This window comes from Scyliorhinus canicula, chromosome 9 (genome assembly GCF_902713615.1).
Source record: "Scyliorhinus canicula chromosome 9, sScyCan1.1, whole genome shotgun sequence".
NCBI lineage: Eukaryota > Metazoa > Chordata > Chondrichthyes > Carcharhiniformes > Scyliorhinidae > Scyliorhinus > Scyliorhinus canicula.
The window spans coordinates 190,965,801-190,988,053 of NC_052154.1; the positions used below are offsets into that span (position 1 = coordinate 190,965,801).

Below are 22,253 nucleotides of genomic sequence, written 5' to 3' on the forward strand. Positions count from 1 at the left end.
AGGACTGTGGAAGTTCCTTTACCACATTGAAGCTGCACTTCAAGAAAAAAGTCCTCCACTTCTTAAAGGTAACTTGATGTGAGCAATTCAGTCAACCTTTGCCAACTAACACCCAAATCACAGAGGGCGAGGCCAGACAACATGACAATCTTGAACCGTCCATTGTTAGGAATCCGTTCCCATTTCTTGGGCACAAGAGGAAAACTGGGGTTGAAGAAAATAAATTTAAAAATGCTCCATGAAGAGCATGGTCCTGGCAGGATAAATGGCCTCATTCTGTACCATAAATGATCCTGTGACTCGAAGATCTCTTCTCTTTGCTCCAAGCATCACAACAGCTTAGGACCCAAGTTGGTACGTTTCCTTTAATAGAATCAAATCTGATACTGAAAATCAGGAATTTGTCTTTACCTTGTTTCTATGGTATCCAAAATCAGTGTTTGCTGCTATGTACATCAACTTTAGAAGATGTGGCGATGCCGGCGTCGGACTGGGGTGGGCACAGTACGACGTCTTCCAACACCAGGTTAAAGTCCAACAGTTTTGTTTCGACTCACCAGCTTTCGGAGTGCAGCTCCGTTTCACCTGAGGAAGGAGCTGTGCTCCAAAAGCTAGTGATTCGAAACAAACCTGTTGGACTTTAACCTGCTGTTGTAAGACTTCTTACTGTGCCCAACTTTAGAAGGTGAGGGTTTTGGGTGAGCTGACCGTGCAAGTGTACCCTCTGAATGCACCAGGACAAGCGTTGAATGTTAACTGATCCAAGTCCAGGACGTGCACACTCACACTCATAAGTTATTCTGAACAGGAAACAATTGCTAAACTGGTCCTCCACACAAGTGCTGAACTAGGTGCAAGGAATAGGCATTTATAATCCACAGACTGTTGGGCTGTAAAAATATTTTAAAAACCTTCTCTACACATCCCCCCCCCCCCCCCCCCCCCATATCTATACCAATTAGAATTCTGTAAAATATTTCAAGTCAGAGGCTGTTCTCATTACATAACCCTAAAAAATATGAATTGGGCAGTTGTCTTATACCCAGTGGACACTAACAAGCCCATCAGGTCTCTGTGACGTCGAAGGATAAGGAGCTAAGGAGTTCATTCTGTATCCTAGTCACAAGCAGACTTAACTAAGGATGTCTGGATCCTTGATGTGTGTCTTGTTCCTTTCATTAGATCAATTACTTCTTTCCAGCTCTTGACAAATTGTTATCTAGCATTTCTACATCTGATTACGAATAAAGGCTTTTGTGCTTCTTATTTCTTCCTGCCTCCTCGGCTGGAAGTGCTGACAAGTCTCACAGAAGGCAATGTCAAGGTTGGCGAGAAAGCATAATCCTTCCACTATCTGAACCTGTACACAAGTTAATCATAATTAGAAGACAATTTATTGATGTAATTAAATATCTTGCAACTGGCACCAATCCAAAGAGACGAAGATTCAAGCTTGCTGATGAGTTTAAAAATCAAATTCAATGAAACTAAAACTTTTGCCGAAGAAAATCACTAAATCATTTTACAAAACAGTTTTATTCTAGAAAGCAACCAGCAGCTATTATACTATCAACTGATCAAATTCCTTTATGTCTCCCAAACATATTGTAATAGTATTATTGATTCTTTCCACTCCACCTGATAGTCTAAGCTTGGAAGTTATCACGAAAAGGTGGCTGAAAAAAATGAAAAATTTCTTTTATACCTCGTTCATGTTCCAAATACTTCCAACTGATTAAGAAACAAGTTTATAAACTCATAAATGGCACTATACAAGATTCACTGTTATGAGTGATTAATTTGATGGAGCCAGACGTGCAATGCGAAAGAGAACATTAGAATACCAATGATTTAGGTATGCTGAAATTGTTCAAGTAGATATGTCATGATCTCTATCTTTCTGTATATGGGTCACCTTCACTGAACAGATTTCCTGGTACAATTACCAGTCAGTGTTCAAAAAAAGTTTGGAAATGTTTCAACAGCCTTGGTGGTGACGAACGCTAAAAAGTTCTCCTAAAATTTTATTTTTGCAATGCCTGAAAAAAAGTCACATTTTTTTTTATCAGCAAGGTGACACAGGCAGAATGTATGTGCTCTCTTTTTGTTTGTGAGCAAGATGTTATGTATGGAAAGAGGTGAAGTTGTTTTTTAGCCTTGGAATGTGTATTACAATTAAATTATTTAGCAGCAAGCTTTTGTGAGTTTAGAATTAAAGGCTATTTATCATCAGACAATTAGTCCAAATTAAATGCAATGCCAAACACTCATTCACACACAGACACACACACCCAAGCACACAATTAGACACAAGTAAATGTCATGCGCTTTTTAAGATTACAATTTCTGATTTCCCATGTAGTTATGCGCCTATAGATAGTTTTAATGCTTTAAATTTGATGGGAAGGTTTTGTAAAGTGAAGGGTTCATAGCATGTTGTAGTCAAACAACTAGGACCTTGGTTCTCCAGCAAATTTTAATTTGGAACAGTTTGGGAGGACAACTGCTTTTCCTGTTGGCATCGCTCTCTTTCAAGGTATTACTGTTTATTGCCTGGCTGCTCGATGACTTGCAGTTAGCTCATGGCCTGACTTTCTGACCAACTGGCAACTGGTGACTAACTGAGAACAACTTTAGTTGATTTTTAAAAGCAAACACAAACTTGGCTGCCTCCATGTGGTTTTTCTCAAGTTCACATCCTTTCCTAAATAAGGGATGGTGTTTATATTGATTTCAAGAACAAAGAACAATACAGCACATGAACAGGCCCTTCAGCCCCCCAAGCCTGCGCCGACCATGGTACCTGCCTAAACTAAAACTGTCTGCACTTACGGAGTCCGTATCCATCCAGCCCCACTCTATTCGTATATTTATCTAGATGTCCCTTAAATGCCGCTATCGTACCTGCTCACACCACCTCCCCAGGCAGCGCATTCCATATATTTACCACACTCTTTGTAAAAAAACTGCCTCGCACATAAGTTCCAAACTTTTCCCCATGCACTTTAAACCTATGTCCCCCAGTACTTGACTCTTCTACCCTAGGAAAGAGCATCTGACTATCCACTCTGTCCATGCCACTCATAAGCGACTCTATCAGGTCGCCTGTCAACCTCTGTCGTTCCAGTGAGAACAGACAAAGTTTATCTAATCTCTCCTTATCGCGAATGCCCTCCATACCAGGCAGTATCCCAGTAAACCGCGTCTGTACCCGCGCCGAAGAATCCACACCCTTCTGGTAGCGTGGCGACCAGAATTGTACACAATATTCCAAATGAGGCCTAACTAAGATCCTGTACAGCATCCCGTGTTGTGGATTAACACCTCTGAAGATTTAAGATAGCCATCATGATGAAATGGGATGGTGAATGGGGGTATTCACTTCTATCTGCCAACAACTGAGTTTCGATCTTTTCTTTTATCTAGTATGCAACAGGTAGAGAGGCAGTCTTGTAATTCTATTATCTCTTGTGTTGGTTCATCCTTAAAGAGATGTGTAAATTCTCCAGGCAGCTGCGGATGCCCTTAATTAGGTATTTGACAATGACTTGCTACTCTCCGTGACTCAAATGCCAAAGACTATATGATTTGTGCCACATATTTTAATAGTTTTTTTTTCTTTATTCATTCACGGGATGTGGGAGTCGCTGGCCGGGCCAGCATTTCCTGACCATCCCTGACGGCATTTAAAAGTCAATCACCTTGCTGTGGGTCTGGAGTCACAAGTAGGACAGACCAGGTAAGGGTGGCAGATTTCCTTCCCGAAAGTACATTAGTGAACCAGATGGTTCTTTACAACAATTTGCAATGGTTTCATGGTCATCATTCGACTTTCAATTCCAGATTTCTATTGACTTCAAATTCCACCAACTCCCTGGTGGGATTCAAACCTGGGACCCCAGAGCAGTACGCTGGGTTGCTGGATTACTAGTCCAGTGACAAAACCACTACGCCACTGCCTCCCCACGTTGGTTTGTGACCACTTCTCAAAAGTATTTGCCTGAAAGCTCATAATATACCGGACATGGCAAAGGCCTCCACAGCGTCAAGTGATGAACAAATTTGCTTGAATCTAGCAGAAACTTGCGTCTTGCTCCTGCTTATACTATAAGGATTGGTGAGATGAACTTGGTGCATAGAGTCAGCCTAACTCGTACCTGAGGCCAGCTTCATATGATCCCAGCCCAAGGCATACCGGGTTGTCAAGGTAACAGGAAAAGACATCTGCTCCATTCGTCTTCTACGTTTTGCACACCATTTCCACTCCTAACTACCCCATTCCTCAAACTCGTACATCATTCCCTCTCGGAACTCAGTACATCATGGCTCCATCTTCTTTCCTTGCCTGACTGCTCTACTTTCATGCCCAACCTCTGAACTACTGATGGGCAATATTGTTATATTTTTAGTGAACTTTTCTCAATAGGGAAACTGTAACAGTTTCCTTTGAACAATAGGGTCAGTGCTACTTCCGGAAAATGTAACTCTCTTCTACTTGAAGTCACTGAATGTGACGTACTTTGAGGTATTTCTGACCGACATTATAAGCTTCTTTGTAAAAGTAAAATTTACTTTTTCCTGTATCTGTGCAACGTTCACCCTTTCCGTCTGTGCCTCCAGGGAAGGACCTTCACTTTGTAGAGGCTACCAATGCAAGACCCAATTTACAAAACCTCAGGGCTGAGAAATTGAGGTTCGGAATCAGGCCAAGCACCTGAACTGCAACTTTGTAAACAACAGAAGTTAGTTTTGGGAGTTCGGTGAGTATTCACAGCCTTTTATCATTGGAATGACACAACCCTTTGAGTTCATCTGAATCATTGAAAATCCAGAACCAAAGAGAAAATGCTGGAGAATCTCAGCAGGTCTGGCAGCAACTGTAGGGAGAGACAAGAGCTAAAGTTTCTAATCCAGGTGACCCTTAGTCAAAGCTTTGACAAAGGGTCATCTGGACTCGAAACATTAGCGCTTTTCCCGCCCTACAGATGCTGCCAGTCCTGCTGAGATTTTCCAGCATTTTCTCTTTGCTTTCAGATTCCAGCATCCGCAGTAATTTGCTTTTATCCACTAAGAATCCATGTTGGATTGAGCAGTAGCCAGTTTTATTCCCAGGCCTGCCAGTGAATCTTTGAGTGAGGAAAATGATGCACAGCCACTTCTAATGAACACGGCCGGATAGAGCAGACCCATATGATGGCAATCATACAGTTAGATCAGCGCAGGGGGTGGGGTCCTACCTCTGGGCTCAAAGGTCTGGGTTCAAGACTCACTTCAGGGCTTGGTGGTCATGGAAGGTGTGTCTTGGAGTGGGAGACTTTCTCGGTTAGCAGAAGGCAACGGCAACACTTTGCCGAGCATGATCATGGACCAATCCCATGGAAGTCACCAACACTCAGTTAGGGTAAGGTATCTGTTGGGGGAGGAGGCAGTTGGGAAGAGAGCGTGGCTTCACAAGAGGGAATCACACCCAATTCCATCAGCCCAATTCCAGTCAGAACCAGAACGTTTACCAGGAAGAATTAAGCTCACTGACAAGGATAATGCGGTGTATTTGCAGTTTTTTGGTTTGAGAGAAGGAATCTGCCGTTATTTGGATTAAGGTGAAAAGCAGTTATGATTATCACCGCACCTTCACTTGTTGTCTCTGAGAGGGGAGGTAACTTCCACAATTCACATGAGACCTTGAGTCAGCAAAATGTTTCCAGTCCACTTCCTGAGAGATTGGAGAAGGGCATCCGAGGGAACTGTGAAAGATTTCAGATCACAAGAGGCCCCACTGCTCTGACCTCAGGCCAAACACAGTTACAAAACCAGATACTGGAAGTAAGGACTTCAACCTGATGACAAGACACAGGGAATATATATTGGACTGACCAGCACTGAAGAATCTGAGAATATCAAAGGGAACTAGAAATTTACAACAGCTATAATCAACTACTCTGTTGTGAGGGAAAGGAAAAGCTAGTTCCGATAACAACATTCTCCTTGCTCTGTTCTCCCATCTCAGAAGGCCCCTTCAATCCTACCAGTGAGAATTTCATTTATCAACACCACTATCCTCACTGACTGTTTCGAATAATGTCTGAATGGTCTCAGTACGGTGGTTAGCACTGTTGCGTCACAGCTCTGGGGTCCCGGGTTCGATTCCCGGCTTGGGTCACAGTCTGTGTGGAGTCTGCACGTTCTCCCCGTGTCTGCGTGGGTTTCCTCCGGGTGCTCCGGTTTCCTCCCACAAGTCCCGAAAGACGTGCTGTTCGGTAATTTGGACATTCTGAATTCTCCCTCTGTGTACCCGAACAGGCGCCGGAATGTGGTGACTAGGGGCTTTTCACAGTAACTTCATTGCAATGTTAATGTAAGCCTGCTTGTGACAATAAAGATTATTATTATATTATAATTTGGACGGATGAGGCCCCAGGAAATGAGGCCAGGAATTATAAGTACAGTGTCTCAAGCCTGGCTATTGAAAGACTATTGAGGTCCGGAAACCGGACAATTTCTTAAGTTGCCCCATCACCTGACTTTCCATCTTCACCAACACTTTTGGTCTAACCATAGGGATGTGAAATTCCATAGATCTGCTCACTCTCCAACAATCACACTTCAGTGAGGTGCAGCGGGAACCCCGTTCACATAAACAGAGCTTCTGTCACACTTTGAGCAAAGTAGTGTTGACAGTTCCAAAGCAGTTTGAAAGACTTTTCTTGGCTTGTCTTGCAGCGTTGCCTTTACTTCGTTCAAAACTGCCCTTTGCATCCCTCAGCTGAGAAGCGTCCCCTCGACACTCTGCATGCCCGGCCCAACCCAGCTCAACCCGGCCCGAAAGCCAGCAAGATCCAAATTCCGGCACAGACTCAACCTCAAGGTTTGCTGTTTTGAGACACTGTACCACGCTCCACTCATTTTCTATTTCCAGGTGCTGAGGTGAACTGAACCAAAAACGTAAACGAGGAGCTTAATTAAACAGCCCATCGTCAGCATATTTGAAGGAGCATAAAATAAATCGGGAGGCCTGTCTACCACATTCACACTCACCCCAGATCTGGCTCCCATACTACAATGGGCAGGTAAGGCACCAATTAATGGCTACTTAGTCGCCTCCTTCCACCTCCACCAGAACCTTACGTGTGGCTGATAAAGGCGGGGGCATGGCAAGGCTGATGTTGGGCAGCAAGGGAGAGGGCCTCCTATGAAAGGGTCCTCACATGCCCAAGATCCACCCCTTTATCCATCCCCCTTAAATATCCCCCCCCCCCCCCCCCCCTCCTTGCCCAACCCACTCCACTCCAGCACCCATCGCTGGTATCTGCCAGGCAGATCTGACCAAAATCCCTAATTTATTTGAAGACCGGGATCACGTAGAACAGTGGTTATCACTGTTGCTTCAAGCCTAAGGTCCCAGGTTCAATTCTCGGCTTGGGTCACTATCTGTGCGGAGTCTGCACGTTCTCCCATGTCTGAGTGGGTTTCCTCCGGGTGCTCCGGTTTTCCTCCCACAAGTCCCGAAAGACGTGCTGTTAGGTAATTTGGACATTCTGAATTCTCCCTCTGTGTACCCAAACAGGCGCCGGAATGTGGCGATTAGGGGATTTTCACAGTAACTTCACTGCAATGTAAACCTACTTATTATTATTGTTGTTATTATTATCCATCACTTCTTGGTGGACTGCCTGTAGTTCCAGCAGTGGCCACTGTTGAATTCAGGCGTTGCTGGGACTACAAAGCTGTTGACCAATCAGATTTTCTGGCAGTTTTCTGCAGCATCTTCCCATTCTGACCCAATTAAGGCTATTTGCAGGATATGGTCGCTGTGGGGAAGTCAGGTTTCTGGTCCATAAAATCCACAGAATCCCTACAGTGCAGAAGGAGGCCATTTGGTCCATTGAGTCTGCACCAACCCTCTGAAAGAGCCCCCTACCAGGGCCCATTCCCCCGCCGTATCCACTTAACCCCAAGAAGGGGCAATTTAGCAAGGCCAATCTTTCTAACCAACATATCTTTGGACTGCTGTGTGGTACGATGGACTGTTTGGTCGGAGGGGCAGGTAATCCATCCCACAAAATCTCCGATTCCCAATCAAAGAGCCATAACATCACCTCCCTTCTCCTGTGCCTCTGCCTCCTGCTTGGCAAGTACGATTGACACCTGGGCTGGGATTCTCCCCTACCCGGCGGGGCGGGGGGTCCCGGCGTGATGGAGTGATGTGAACTTTTAGGGGCCAAGCCCTAACATTGAGGGGCTAGGCCCGCGCCGGAGTGGTTGGCGCTCTGCCAGCTGGCGGGAACGGCCTTTGGCGCCCCGCCAGCCGGGGCCGAAGGGACTTCGCCGGCCAGCGGAAGTCCGCGCATGCGCTAGAGCATCAGCGACTGCTGACGTCATCCCCGCACATGCGCAGGGGAAGGGATTACTTCCGCCTCCGCCATTGTGAAGACTATGGAGAAGGCGGAAGGAAAAGAGTGCCCCCACGGCACAGGCCCGCCCGCCGATCGGTGGGCCCCGATCGCGGGCCAGGCCACCGTGGGGGCACCGCCCGGGGCCAGATTGCCCCACGCGCCCCCCCCCCCCCCCCCCCCCCCCCCCCCCAGGACTCCGGAGCCCGCCCGCGCCACCTGGTGGGAGAGGCATGACAGCGGCGGGACTTCAGCCCATCGCGGGCCGGTGAATCGCCAGGGGGAGGGGGGGGCCACCGACCGGCGCGGCGCGATTCCCGCCCCCGTCGAATCTCCAGTGCCGTAGACTTCAGGACACGGCGGGATTGACGCCGGCCCCCGGCGATTCTCCGACCCGGCGGGGGGTCGGAGAATCCCGCCGCTGAAGTTGAACAGAGTTAAGTATGACCACTTCTTTAACTTGAACATTAGGTCACGAGAAACATACTGGGTGTGCATCTGGCTAACTTCCCTCAAAATTAGGGCAAAATGTGACATTGGTCACCTCCAGATTTGTTTTCCAAAGTTGGCCGTTCAATTTAAATATCAAGGTCGCAGGGTCCAACAAAATCATAAAATCAATTTGCTCACTTAGAATCATTGAACAGTGCAGCACAGAAGGAAGCAACGTCACCTGCCCTGCCTGCGCTGGGTCCCTGAAAGGGCAATGAAGCAACTCCCACTGCAAATAAATAACACTCATTCTTTACTTGGCCATTTTGGCAGAAAAACAGTGGTCTCACAAAACAGTCACATGACAGGTTTGTCTTGTTCTTGTGACCATGTTCCACCGATCACCTCAACCTCAAGAATTATTCTTGTGTATAGAAATAAAGAGCCAGTACAATGATAGCTACAGACAAGCTATCTGTATATGTGCCAAGTAACTGAACTACTATAATTGTAAATCCCATTTCTCCACAACACACACCAGCTTCAGAACTTCTCTGCTGGTTTGAATCACTTGGACAAACAGCCGGGACTGCCTGATCACTGGTTCCTCTGTTCAGAGAACTCACCGGGGGCTTGTGAACCAGTTGTCACAGTTCAAATCCAGCCCCAGAAATGTCACAAGATCAAGCTCACTGGAAACCAGATGGAGGCCATCAAAATGATTGCCCATGAAACCATTGCAAGCTAGGAGTGGCATCATTTTGTGCTAGATTCCCGTTTCTCATCAACCCTATACTGGTTGGCCCAAATTGGCTCAAGTTCCGGCAGCATTTGGTTATTAACATTTTCATCCTTGTTTTCAAACATCCCTATCTCTGTCACCCCCTCCAGCCCTACAAGCTTCCAATATTGCAACACTCCTCCATTCCTGACTTCCTGCATGTCTAGGATTTCATTTCTTCCACCAATGGTGACTGTGCCTGCAGTGGTCTGTGCACGAGCAAGAATCCATTCCTTACACCGCTCTGCTTCTCTCTCCTCTAAGATACTCCTTAAAACCTCCTCGTCTGACCTCCTGATAAGACTGGCTGTTGTGTTTTGTGTCATAATGCTGCTATGAAGCCTCTTGTGTTTTATTACATCAGAGGTGCAATATAATACAAATTGTGTCACTGTAAAGGCGCTATCAAACTACAATATGGAGATGCTGCCGTTGGACTGGGGTGAGCACAGCAAGAAGTCTTACAGCACCAGGTTAAAGACCAACAGGTTTGTTTCAAATCACTAGCTTTCGGAGAGTAGGTCCTGATGAAGTCAGGACTCACCTGATGTAGGAGCTACACTCCGAAAGCTAGTGATTCCAAACAAACCTGTTCGACATTCACCTGGTGTTGTAAGACTTCTCAAAGAACTATAAGTGCTGCCATCATTTATTTTAAATCAAAAACTCCATGGAAGAAAGGGCACAGAAATAACACACTGTTTCATTTCATCTCCCCCAGCAGAATTATTAATGAACTAGAAAATAATGGACACATGTTACATTTCAGGTGAATGAACGTTTATCTTCGAGATATTAACTCTCCTCACTTCGCAGGTGCTGCATGAACTGCTCAGGTTGTCCAGCATTTTCTGGTTTTTGGTCCAGTTTTCCAACACATGCAGGGTTTTGCTCTTGTGCATGTTCACTTGCTTTCTCTTTCCATCACAATCTTTTTACTACTGACACTTCCAGTCCGGCTCACATAAATCTCTCTCTTCATTAATTTTATTTTTCCGGACGTGCGGATCTTTTTACAGCAGCTTCTACACCCTTTTGTGTAATCTGGCAGATAGTTTATTTAATTATTTCTTCGCTCCTGTTCTGCAGCTATTTGTCAGTCAAACTCTAATTGGACTCTTTTCTGACTGAGTACTATATACGGAGCCTCTGCCTCTGCCTCTTTTCACATGAATAATGATCGAGATTTGTTGTCAGGCCTTTTCCGCCGACTCTCATCACACTGATTTTGTTTTAGATATAGCTGTGTGTCAAATGCAGTCAAATTAATTCAGTCCCATGCGCGACTAAAATAGTTGGAGTAGAAAGGTCGCGGAAAACAGAAGGAACTCATCGAATCGCTACAGTGCAGAAGGAGGCCATTCGGCCCATCGAGTCTGCACCGACCCTCCGAAAGAGAACTCTACCACGGCCCACTCTCCCGCCCTATCCTTGTAACCCCAGTTAACCACTTTGAACGCTAAGCGGCAATTCAGCATGGCCAGTCCACCTAACCGGCATACATTTGGACTGTGGGCGGAAACCGGAGCCCCACACAGACACGGGGAGAACGTGCAAACTCCGCACAGAAAGTCACCGAAGGCTGGAATAGAACCCGGGTCCCTGACACTGTGAGGACGTCTCCTGTAAACACTGCACCAATTTTCTGTGTTGAGCAACGCAGACTTCGTGGGGGAGAGGGAGCCAAACCCACCCAGTGGAAAACCATTCGGATTGTACTGGTCACCATTTTAAACACCTCTCTAATTTATTTTTGGGCAAGGTGTGAAATGGATTGCCAATCGAATCTCGGCATGTGAGTGAGGTTGAGCTCACGCCCAAAATTTCTACCTCAAAGACAATTATCTCCCTAACGTGGCAAAGAAAATCCATTGTGTTTTAGAACACAAGGGCAACTACCTTGTCATCTGTAGATTCAATACACTAAATAATATCTATCGCATTTCTCAGTTAGACACCGGTTGAACAAAATCTTGCATCTGAAATGGCCACGGTACACTCAAATCAAACGTTTATGATGATAAACTCTATGTAAATACATGGAAAGTGGACTGAGAGATCACAGCTGTCAGGAGGGATTTGTTGCTCTTGCGCATCCAAACTTGGTCCCTTGGAATGCAAAGCTGCTGTGACCTACAAGTAACTAAGGGATGGTTTAGCACAGTGGGCTAAACAGCTGGCTTGTAATGCAGAACAAGGCAGCAGCGTGGGTTCAATTCCCGTGCCAGCCTTCTCTGAGTTGGAATGTGGCGACTAGGGGCTTTTCATAGTGACTTCATTGAAGCCTACTTGTGACAATAAGCAATTATATTATCATTATATTATTATTATTACCAGAGTGTGACACATATCAGCTAATGGGAGGGATGCCGCTCTGAAGAAACAGGTTTGTTCCGTAAAACGCCGGGTCAAATTCTACCCAAAACTGAAAAAGAATTGAGCTTGTGTACAGGCTGAAATTGGGGGCTGTCATGGCAGTGTCCCTTTAAGAAGTTTTTTTGTCTTATCACATGGCTTCAGTGATGTCATTGTGGGTTTGGAGCTGGGCTGTGGCTCTGTAAGATTTTACTTTCGCTTTGTGTTTTTGAGCTGGTTTGTGACTCTGAGTTTTTACTTTCGTTTTCCCATTTGGCTGCTGCAGAGTCAGACAGAGAAATATTTTGGCCTGTCTCCCTATTTTTAATTTTAAAGCTGTATTCTAAGGAAGAAACCCAATGATTACACTTACCGGCTGTTTTGGTGAAAAGGGGGTTTTCGTTTATGAGGTCTTGTTATTGAATTGGAACTGTTAAGGGGAATTCATTAAGGGTTATACCTAGATGACTGTAGCTGCGTGGGGGCTTTATGATTGTGGTTGATAATAATTCTTACTGTGTGTGTTTATATAGATGTTAACTAAATTCATAGAATAAGGCGCCTAAGAACTCTGTTAAATAACACCTGAAGGGCAGGCTCTTGTGCTCATCGTAACTAAAATCAATAGACATTTATAGGTCAGGTGAACTCCATGATATACTTTGGTGTTTTCTAAACCCTGACCCATAACAGGGTACATTCTCAATAATTCTCTGAACCACAGTCTGATCTTCTGGTAGCCATGGTTCAGACCTGTGCTTCTTGGACTTATCAATGTCTTAATAGTCAGCCTCCTAGGATTTGTGTCTCAAATCCAGTGAACACTGCATGAAACTAAGAGTAATTTACACACGAGAGATCATTTTGTTGATCCATCAAATAGCCAACAATATAACAACATCGTCAGGGCAGAATTCTGACGAACCAGCCTCATATACTGCTATCCAAGGACAGCACGGTGGCGCAGTGGTTAGCCCTGCTGCCTCACGGCGCCGAGGTCCCAGGTTCGAACCTCGCTCTGGGTCACTGTCCATGTGGAGTTTGCACATTCTCCCCGTGTTTGGGTGGGTTTCATCCCCCACAACCCAAAGATGTGCAGGCTAGGTGGATTGGCCATGCTCGCCCCTTAATTGGAAAAAAATAATTGGGTACTCTAAATTTTAAAATAAATGAATAATATATTACTATCCATAATGACCAAACATGATTTAGGTATGCACAGTGAATTCTCCCAGGTTTCTTTAAGAAGTTCTAATTTTCATGCATGAATTGTTAAGTTTTATTTTAGTGCAGAATGCTGTCAATCTTCTACATTTACGCCTACTTTGTTATAACAATTAATGGTATATTATTCATCAGTTGGCATCATACAATGATTATAAAACAATCCATAGTCCTTCAGGTCAGGACAGAACCATGCATCAACCTTAGACACGTTGACATTGATAGGTCACAATCAATGAGGGATATATGTGCTCCGATAGATATTGTCCAACATCAGCGATCAATATGGAACTGGGGAGTCACATTTTACTGGATTCTCTGAATTGAATAGGATTCCCCTCCAATCCATCATTGATGCAAATAACAAATGGGAAAGCACCACGTGGAGACTTGCTGTTCACCGAGTGCCGAAGCAGAAATGTAAAAATGCCCCACACAAGCACGCCTGTACATTCACTTGCAATCTGTCACAAATCAGCAATATCCGTGCTCAGGGAGTGTTACATTATCAGCAGTAATATCCTTAGGATCGGGTATTAAACTGATAACAACATCTCATCTTCCGGTTAGGCACGCTACAGCCTTCCGGTCTCGACAACGAATTCAACAACTTCAGATGATTAGCTCTACCACACCTCAACCCATTTGTTTCCATCTCATTTCATTTTCACTGTCTTTTACCATTTCTTTCTTTCCTAATATATATTTAATTCCTCACCCCCAATCTTATCCATCTTTCCTTACCCTTTCTCCTCTTTGCTTCCCCCTTCCCCTCCCCCCACATCTACAGTTCACCCTCTGATGTTAGTTTCTCTGCTGTTTGTCCTCCACACCTTTTGTTCTCTCTGGGGACTACCATTAACACTCTTTCCCCTTGGTATCTGTGGCCATTAGCACCCGGTTTCCCTGGGTTTCTGTGGCTATGACTCATCTTTCATTCTCACTCCACAGTATAAATGTTTCCCACTTTTCTCTGTCTGTTAGCTTTGACAAAGAGTCATCAGACTCGAAACGGTAGCTCTTTTCTCTCCCTACAGATGCTGCCAGGTCTGCTGAGATTTTCCAGCATTTTTTCTTTCGTACCCTATCTTTCCTCTTGAGTGGACGTGAAAGGCCACCAAGGGTGATTTACCTAATATATATCTCCCAACTAACGTCACTAAAACAGATTTTTGATCATTCATCATAATGTTGTTTGTATGTGGGAACTTGCTGTGTCAAATTTCCTACACTGCCACAGTCTTCAAGATACCAAGGCTATAAAGTGCGTTGGGGTGTGCTAAGGTTGCAAAAGGCACTATATAAATACAATTCTTTCCTCTTCCTTATTTTGGATCTTTCTGCTATTTGGAAAAGGGGGCCATATGGGTATACTGCACAGGGCCGTCACTCTCCTGCAGAAATGCTGAACATAAAAGCACCCTGTAATGCTCTAGTTCCATAAATAAGATTCTACAAAAATATTGAGGAAGACATTTAGTGGCAATGAGTACTCAGGAGTTGGGTGGGAATGATAAATGGCTGGAGCTGTATAGAATCGTAGAATCCCTGCAGTGCAGAAGGAGGCCATTCAGCCCATCAAGTCCGCACCGACCCACTGAAAGAGGACACTGCCTACGCCCACTTCCCCACCCTATCCCTGTAAATCCATAACCCCAACTAACCTTTTGGACACTAAAGGGCAATTTAACATGGCCAATCCACCTAACCTGCGCACCTTTAGAATGTGGGAGGAAACCGGAAAACCCGGAGGAAACCCACGCACACACGGGGAGAATGTACAACCCCCAGACAGACAGTCACCCGAGGTCAGAAATGAACCTGGGTCCCTGGCGCTGTGAGGCAACAGTGCTAACCACTGTGCCCCAGTACTATTGTACTTTACTGCAACACATGCAATCTCCACTGGATTACCACCATGCAAACCCCCCAGAAGCAACCCATTGTTTTGTGTTCAGTAAACCATACATATGGTTAAATTTTGTTTTTTTAATTTAGAGTACCCAATTATGTTTTTCAAATTAAGGGGCAATTTAGCGTGGCCAATCCACCTACCCTGCACATCTTTGGGCTGTGGGGGTGAAACCCACGCAGACATGGGGAGAATGTGCAAACTCCACATGGACAGTGACCCGGGGCCTGGATCGAGCCCGGGTCCTCGGCGCTGTAAGACAGCAATGTTAACCACTGCGCCACTGTGCCGCCCCAACTTATGGTGAAATATGATGTCAATTATATTGAAGTATCAAAATGCATGCTCCATTAAAGCCAGAACATAGAAATTACGTTGGCCCTTAAATCATGCAAAAATTTCCAACGGCCGATTTCTGCCCAAATCTACACCCAATTTGAAGAATACCATTTGACTTATCAAGCTCACGTATTGTTAACCAATAGGTTGCAGATTTGCTGGTATAAGAAACTTATTCATACATTCACAGGGAGCACTGCACATTACTCTACCTGAGATCAGATTCATGGATGGACAAGATGACCCCGGAGGTTAAACTGTTTTGTTGCACTGTGGCTACAATTGTAAATTCGCTTTTATTTCTAAGCAGTTGAATCACTTTCTCGGCAATGTGTGGAGCTGCCTGTATTTGTCTCTTCACATCTGAGGAAAACAAGCATAATCAGTCACAACAGTGGCCATATGGCACGATCTTCCAATACTATTCCCCTGATATACCCCCGTTGTCAATCTCCTCAGAACCCTTTGAGTAAAGTTCACACCCCGTATTGGCTTTCCAATGTTTGGAAAGCATTAACATGTGTATTTGCCCAAGCAGCAACCTCAATATGCATTTCTGAATACATTGTGCACAGTTCAACAACCTCGACTTTGAATAATAAAGTTCAAAGATCTTCGTATAAATCCATAAAACAGGTGCATAGAATGAGATGAATCGATGAATCAATCCTCGCAATAACATTCAGGCCACAATATACAATGGAGACATATTTATATCTTTTGTCTGGGGAAATGCAGTCTTAAAGTGTTGTTGTCATGTTAAAGCTTGCAAATTAGTTCACTCATCGTTCCAAGTCAATTTTTTGGGGGGCCGGGGTCATTTAAAGTTCGAAATCAAGAATGCCTTTGGCAAACTTTTGGTTTGCTTAAAGATGACACTCCAAATTCTCTACTGTGTCAGCGTGGAGTGGTTGCTGGGGAACTCAGACCTATCGACATTTTGCTAGGTAGCCAATTGAAGTTGATGAATGGGAAAAGGGGCTGAACTCAATCCCTTGAAGAGTGAGATGTCTTTTACAGCACATTGCCAATTACATTTTCGACGTTCAGCACCTGGGATCAGGAATGTCAACAGTGTCTTTCTTCGGTTGTCCCTCCGTGCTTGCATGGCTAACTTTGACGTGAAATCAACACAGAAGACGGCAAAGACCAACCTTTCAGATGAGAGACGGCCTTAACATCAGTTCAATCACACTTAATGTCCACTGCTAATAATAAATCCAATCTAGATTATTGATGATCTGTTCAGATAAATTAAAGAAGGGATTTGTATTCCAGTCTTAAAATGTATTGTATTACTATAAGCCTGCTGGATGAATATTATAATTAGTTGAAAGGTGATATTCCCTGGGAAATCAATCAATATGAACAAATGAAGGCATCAGGTTCAAAGGGCAGTTATGTTTACTCTGGATTATAAATATCAAGGTCGTCCCAACTGAGTACAGCTCCAGCCCTGTTAGGACACGTATTACAGTTTTATTTGTAAATTTAAAGACTGCATTTACGTTTCAGCTTTTGAAAACATCAGTCTCACGTACTTAAGTATCATTCTACAAATGTTGTTCTACAAAAAACTACAGCTTTGGGTTTTTTTGGGAGGGGAAAGACCAATTTCAACACAATGCAAACTGGAGTTGAGCAGCGACCTCAGTTGTACCGCTGTGCGCCACGCCGGATATTTTCGGAAACTTTTACAGGCTTGAGCCTGGTTGGGCAGGCGAGGAATGTAAACTCGATTCCGTTGCTGTGCAGTGGGATTTTGACTTTTGTCTTGGGTCGGCCTATTTTACACTATGCTGCAACATCAGAAGCCATGCATGGTACAAGGCTAGCCATCTGTGCTGCCGACATCCCACTCTCACTGGATCCTCTGTGAATGGGTAAAGAATAAAACAGGGCAGACAGTGGGGCTCACTCCCACCTGCAAGTGACAGAGCAGACCATTCCCTGTCAACCCATCAGTTCATTACACAGAAACCCAAGCCACAAGATAGCAGGTCCAACAACTTGCTTATTAGCGCAGTGATTACCACTGTTGCTTCACAGTGCCAGGGTCCTGGGTTCGATTCCCGGCTCGGGTCACAGTCTGTGCGGAATCTGCATGGGTTTGCGTGGGTTTCCTCCGGGTGCTCCGATTTTTTTTTTTACATAGAATTTACAGTGCAGAAGGAGGCCATTCGGCCCATCGAGTCTGCACCGGCTCCTGGAAAGAGCACCCTACCCAAGGTTAACACCTCCACCCTATCCCTATAACCCAGTAACCCCACCCAACACTAAGGGAAATCTTGGACACTAAGGGGAATTTATCATGGCCAATCCACCTAACCTGCACATCTTTGGACTGTGGGAGGAAACCGGAGCACCCGGAGGAAACCCACGCACACACGGGGAGGATGTGCAGACTCCACACAGACAGTGACCCAAGCCGGAATCGAACCTGGGACCCTGGAGCTGTGAAGCGATTGTGCTATCCACAATGCTACCGTGCTGCTCCTCCCACAAGTCCCAAAAGATGTGTTGTTAGGTAATTTGGACATTCTGAATTCTCCCTCTGTGTACCCAAACAGGCGCCGGAATGTGGCGACTAGATTTTCACAGTAGCTTCATCGCAGTGTAAGCAAGCCTACTTGTGACACTAATAAAGATTATTATTATTATAGTGAATGCGGTTACACTTTCCATCACACACACAGGCTGCAATCCTTTACTTTTTTGCTCGATGCTGAGGTTTTTTTTTTAACTCTGTCTTTTGCACGCTTCAGCGAAACATGACAAAAGTCATGAATAAAATATGATGAATTTGATAGAATTCATTACAGAGGTCCCATCCGTGGCCACTGACGTGCTTTGGAAGTCAATGTCTCCACCCCCTCTTTGTTTGTGAAATAGGCCTGTGTGTGAGTGTGTGTGTTTGCATTTCTGTCCTTTGACTTTCCACCCAACATGTATCAATGCTGCTTCACCTATCACCGCAAGAGCAGACTAACTGCAGAAGGTTTATTGGAACTGACTGAGAGACAGAGAGAGAGAGAGAGAGAGAGCTCGGCTGGATGGAAGGTGGTTTCAGGCTAAGGAGGTGAAGGAAAATGATTGATTTTGCTGTCCTAATTACCTTGGAATAAATACGCTTTGCTGTTATTATATAATCCCGGTACCTGAGCAACTCCCGTCCTTGCATAGTCAAGATCCAGCTCTGTGGTGACATCAATTTGGAAGTTAGGGTCCATTCCAAACCCTAAAACTGCAGAGATTGAATACTATTAACAAAGGGACGGCAGCAGGCACCCGCACTGCAACATTGCAGGAAAGCAAACACAAATATTTCAGCTCCCGATCGTAGCAGTCCCCAGTCTGTGATACACTCACTGAAACAGACCTTGCACCTCTCCAATCACTTCAAACCATCCCTTCCTCACACCAGTCAGCTGTTGCTGCTGCTTCCCAAAGGAGATGGCATTGTGAAGTTTGATAGGAACTCGGGCTGAGGGCCCCGGACACCCGCCTCTTAAGTTTGATCATCTTCAATCTTTCCCAGTTAAACGCCACCCGTCCCCCTCCCCCCAAACTCGCCCACTTCCACCCGGAGCTAATGGTTAACGGTGTCTCTCTCCCTCTAACACACCCACTCAGACAGCGGCTCTGTAACCCAGCTCCACCCTCCACACACACTGCGTACACACACCCCGCAGACACACACCCCATACACACACACCCTCAACACACACTCAATACACACACCCTCCATACACACACCCCATACATACTGCATACACACCCCTCCATACACACCCCCTCCATACACACGCCAAACACATCCCCTCCATACACACTCCACACACACTCAATACACACAACCTCCATACACACACCCCATACACACCCCCTCCATACACACGCCAAACACATCCCCTCCATACACACTCCACACACACTCAATACACACAACCTCCATACGCACACACTCCACACACACCCCATACACACTCCATACACACACCCTCCATACACACCCCTTCCATACACACACACACCATACACACACACTCCACACACACTCAATGCACACGCCCTCCATACACACACCCCATACACACACCCTCCATACACACCCCTTCCATACACACACACACCATACACACACACTCCACACACACTCAATGCACACGCCCTCCATACACACACCCCATACACACACCCTCCATACATACCCCCTCCATACACACACACCCCATACACACACCCTCCATACACAGATCCTCCATACACACCCCCACCATACACACACACACACACATACACACACCCTCCACACACACTCCATACACACCCCCTCCATACACACACACCCCATACACACACACTCCACACACACTCCATAGACACACCCTCCATACGCACACACCCCACATACACATACACACACCCCAGACACACACCCTCCACACACCCTCCACACACACCCCACACACACTCCATGCACACAGGCTCCATACACACATACCCCATACACATACCCTCCACACACACACACCCCATACACACACCCTCCATACACACACACCACATACACACACACTCCACACCCATTCCATACACACACCCTCCATACACACACCCTCCATACACACAGACCACATACACACACCCTCCATGCACACCATACACACACCCTCCATACACAGCCCCTCCACACACACTCTCTCCATACACACACCCCCCATACACACACCCTCCATACACACACCCTCCATACACACACAACCCATACACACACCCTCCATACACACACACCCTCCACACCCATTCCATACACATGCCCTCCATACACACACACCCTTCATACACACACACACCATACTCACACCCTCCAGACACAGACATACCCCATACACACACCCTCCATACACATACTCCATACACACACCCTCCATAGACACACCATCCATTTGGGCAGCACGGTAGCACAAGTGGATAGCACTGTGGCTTCACAGCGCCAGGGCCCCAGGTTCGATTCCCCGCTGGGTCATTGTCTGTGCAGAGTCTCCACGTTCTCCCAAAGTGAAGTGAGGGCTTAAGTGGGCCGGTGCAATCTCGCTGGGCCGAATGGCCTCCTTCTGCACTGTATGTTCTATACAGGGTATGTTCTATACACACCCTCCATACACACACTCAACACACACCCGCTCTCCATACACACCCACCATACACACCCATATCCTCCATACACACACCCTCCATACACACACACACACACCCTCCATACACACACCCTCCATACACACACACACACACCCTCCATACACACACGCGCCCACACACACTCAATACACACACATTCAACACACACACCCTCCATACATACACCCTCCATACACACACCCTCCATACACACACCCTCAAAATACACACACACCCTCAACACACACACACCCTCAACACACACACATACCTTCCACACACATACACTCACCCCCTCAACACACTCTCCATACACACACACCCTCAACACACATACACACACCCTCCATACAAGCACACACACGCACAACACACATACACAAACCCTCAACATACACTCTCCATAAACACACCCTCCATACAAACCGACTAGACACACACATACACACCCTCAACACACTCTCCGTACACACACCCTCCACACACCTGCACACACAAATCCTCCACTCAAACCCTTCACACACAGTCTCAACACACACCCTCCATACACACACATCCTCCATACACACACCCTCCATACACACACACTCAACACACACACCCTCAACACACGCACCCCCAACACACACACCCTTCATGCACACACACCTTCAACACACACACCCTCAACACACACACCCTCCATACATACACTCTCCATAAACACCCCCCCATACACACACCCTCCATACACACACCCACCATACACACACTCCATACACACACCCTCAACATACACACACCCTCAACACACACACATACCCTCCACACACATACACGCACCGTCTCAACACACTCTCCATACACACACCCATACACACACCCTCCATACACATGCACACGCAAATCCTCCACACAAACCCTTCACACACAGCCTCAACACACACCCTCCATACACACACACCCTCCACACCCACACCCTCCACACACACACCCTTCATTTACACCATCCACACACATACACTTCATACACACACACCCTCCACACACACCCTTCTCACACACACTCACCCACCCATAATACACACACACACACACACCCATCATACACACACACACCCTTCATGCACACACCCTCCATACACACAGACCCTTCACACACACACACACACCCTCCATACACACACATCCTCCACACACACCCTTCATACACACACCCTCCATACACACACACCCTTAACACGCACACACTCCACAAACACACCCTCCATACACATACACACACACATCCTCCACACACACACACTTCATGCATGCACCCTCCATACACACACACCCTTCATGAACACGCACACTCCACACACACACACACACCCTCCATACACATACACACACACATCCTCCACACACACACACTTCATGCATGCACCCTCCATACACACACACCCTTCATGAACACGCACACTCCACACACACACACACACCCTCTATACACATACCCTCCATACACATACACACCCACACCCTCTACACACACACCCTTCATGGAGACACAAACCCTCCACACAGACATACAGATCCTCCACACACACCCTCCACACACACACACACACCCTCCACACACCCTCTATACACTCACACCCTTCTCACACACAGGCAC

The 22,253-nt window shown here is 46.0% G+C and overlaps 1 protein-coding gene across 5 annotated transcripts in view; it reads right to left on the reverse strand.

Moving 5' to 3' along the window:
- LOC119971968 (protein kinase C-binding protein NELL1-like) overlaps nt 1-22,253 on the reverse strand; it is a 926,238-nt gene that overhangs the window by 901,453 nt on the left and 2,532 nt on the right. For all 5 annotated transcript variants that reach the window (XM_038808351.1, XM_038808348.1, XM_038808349.1 and 2 more), the window contains exons 2-3: nt 18,549-18,677; nt 15,646-15,796 (exon numbers count right to left, since the gene is read on the reverse strand). In XM_038808351.1, coding sequence (XP_038664279.1) covers nt 15,646-15,796; nt 18,549-18,677 — 280 coding nt within the window. The remainder of the gene's footprint in view (nt 1-15,645; nt 15,797-18,548; nt 18,678-22,253) is intronic.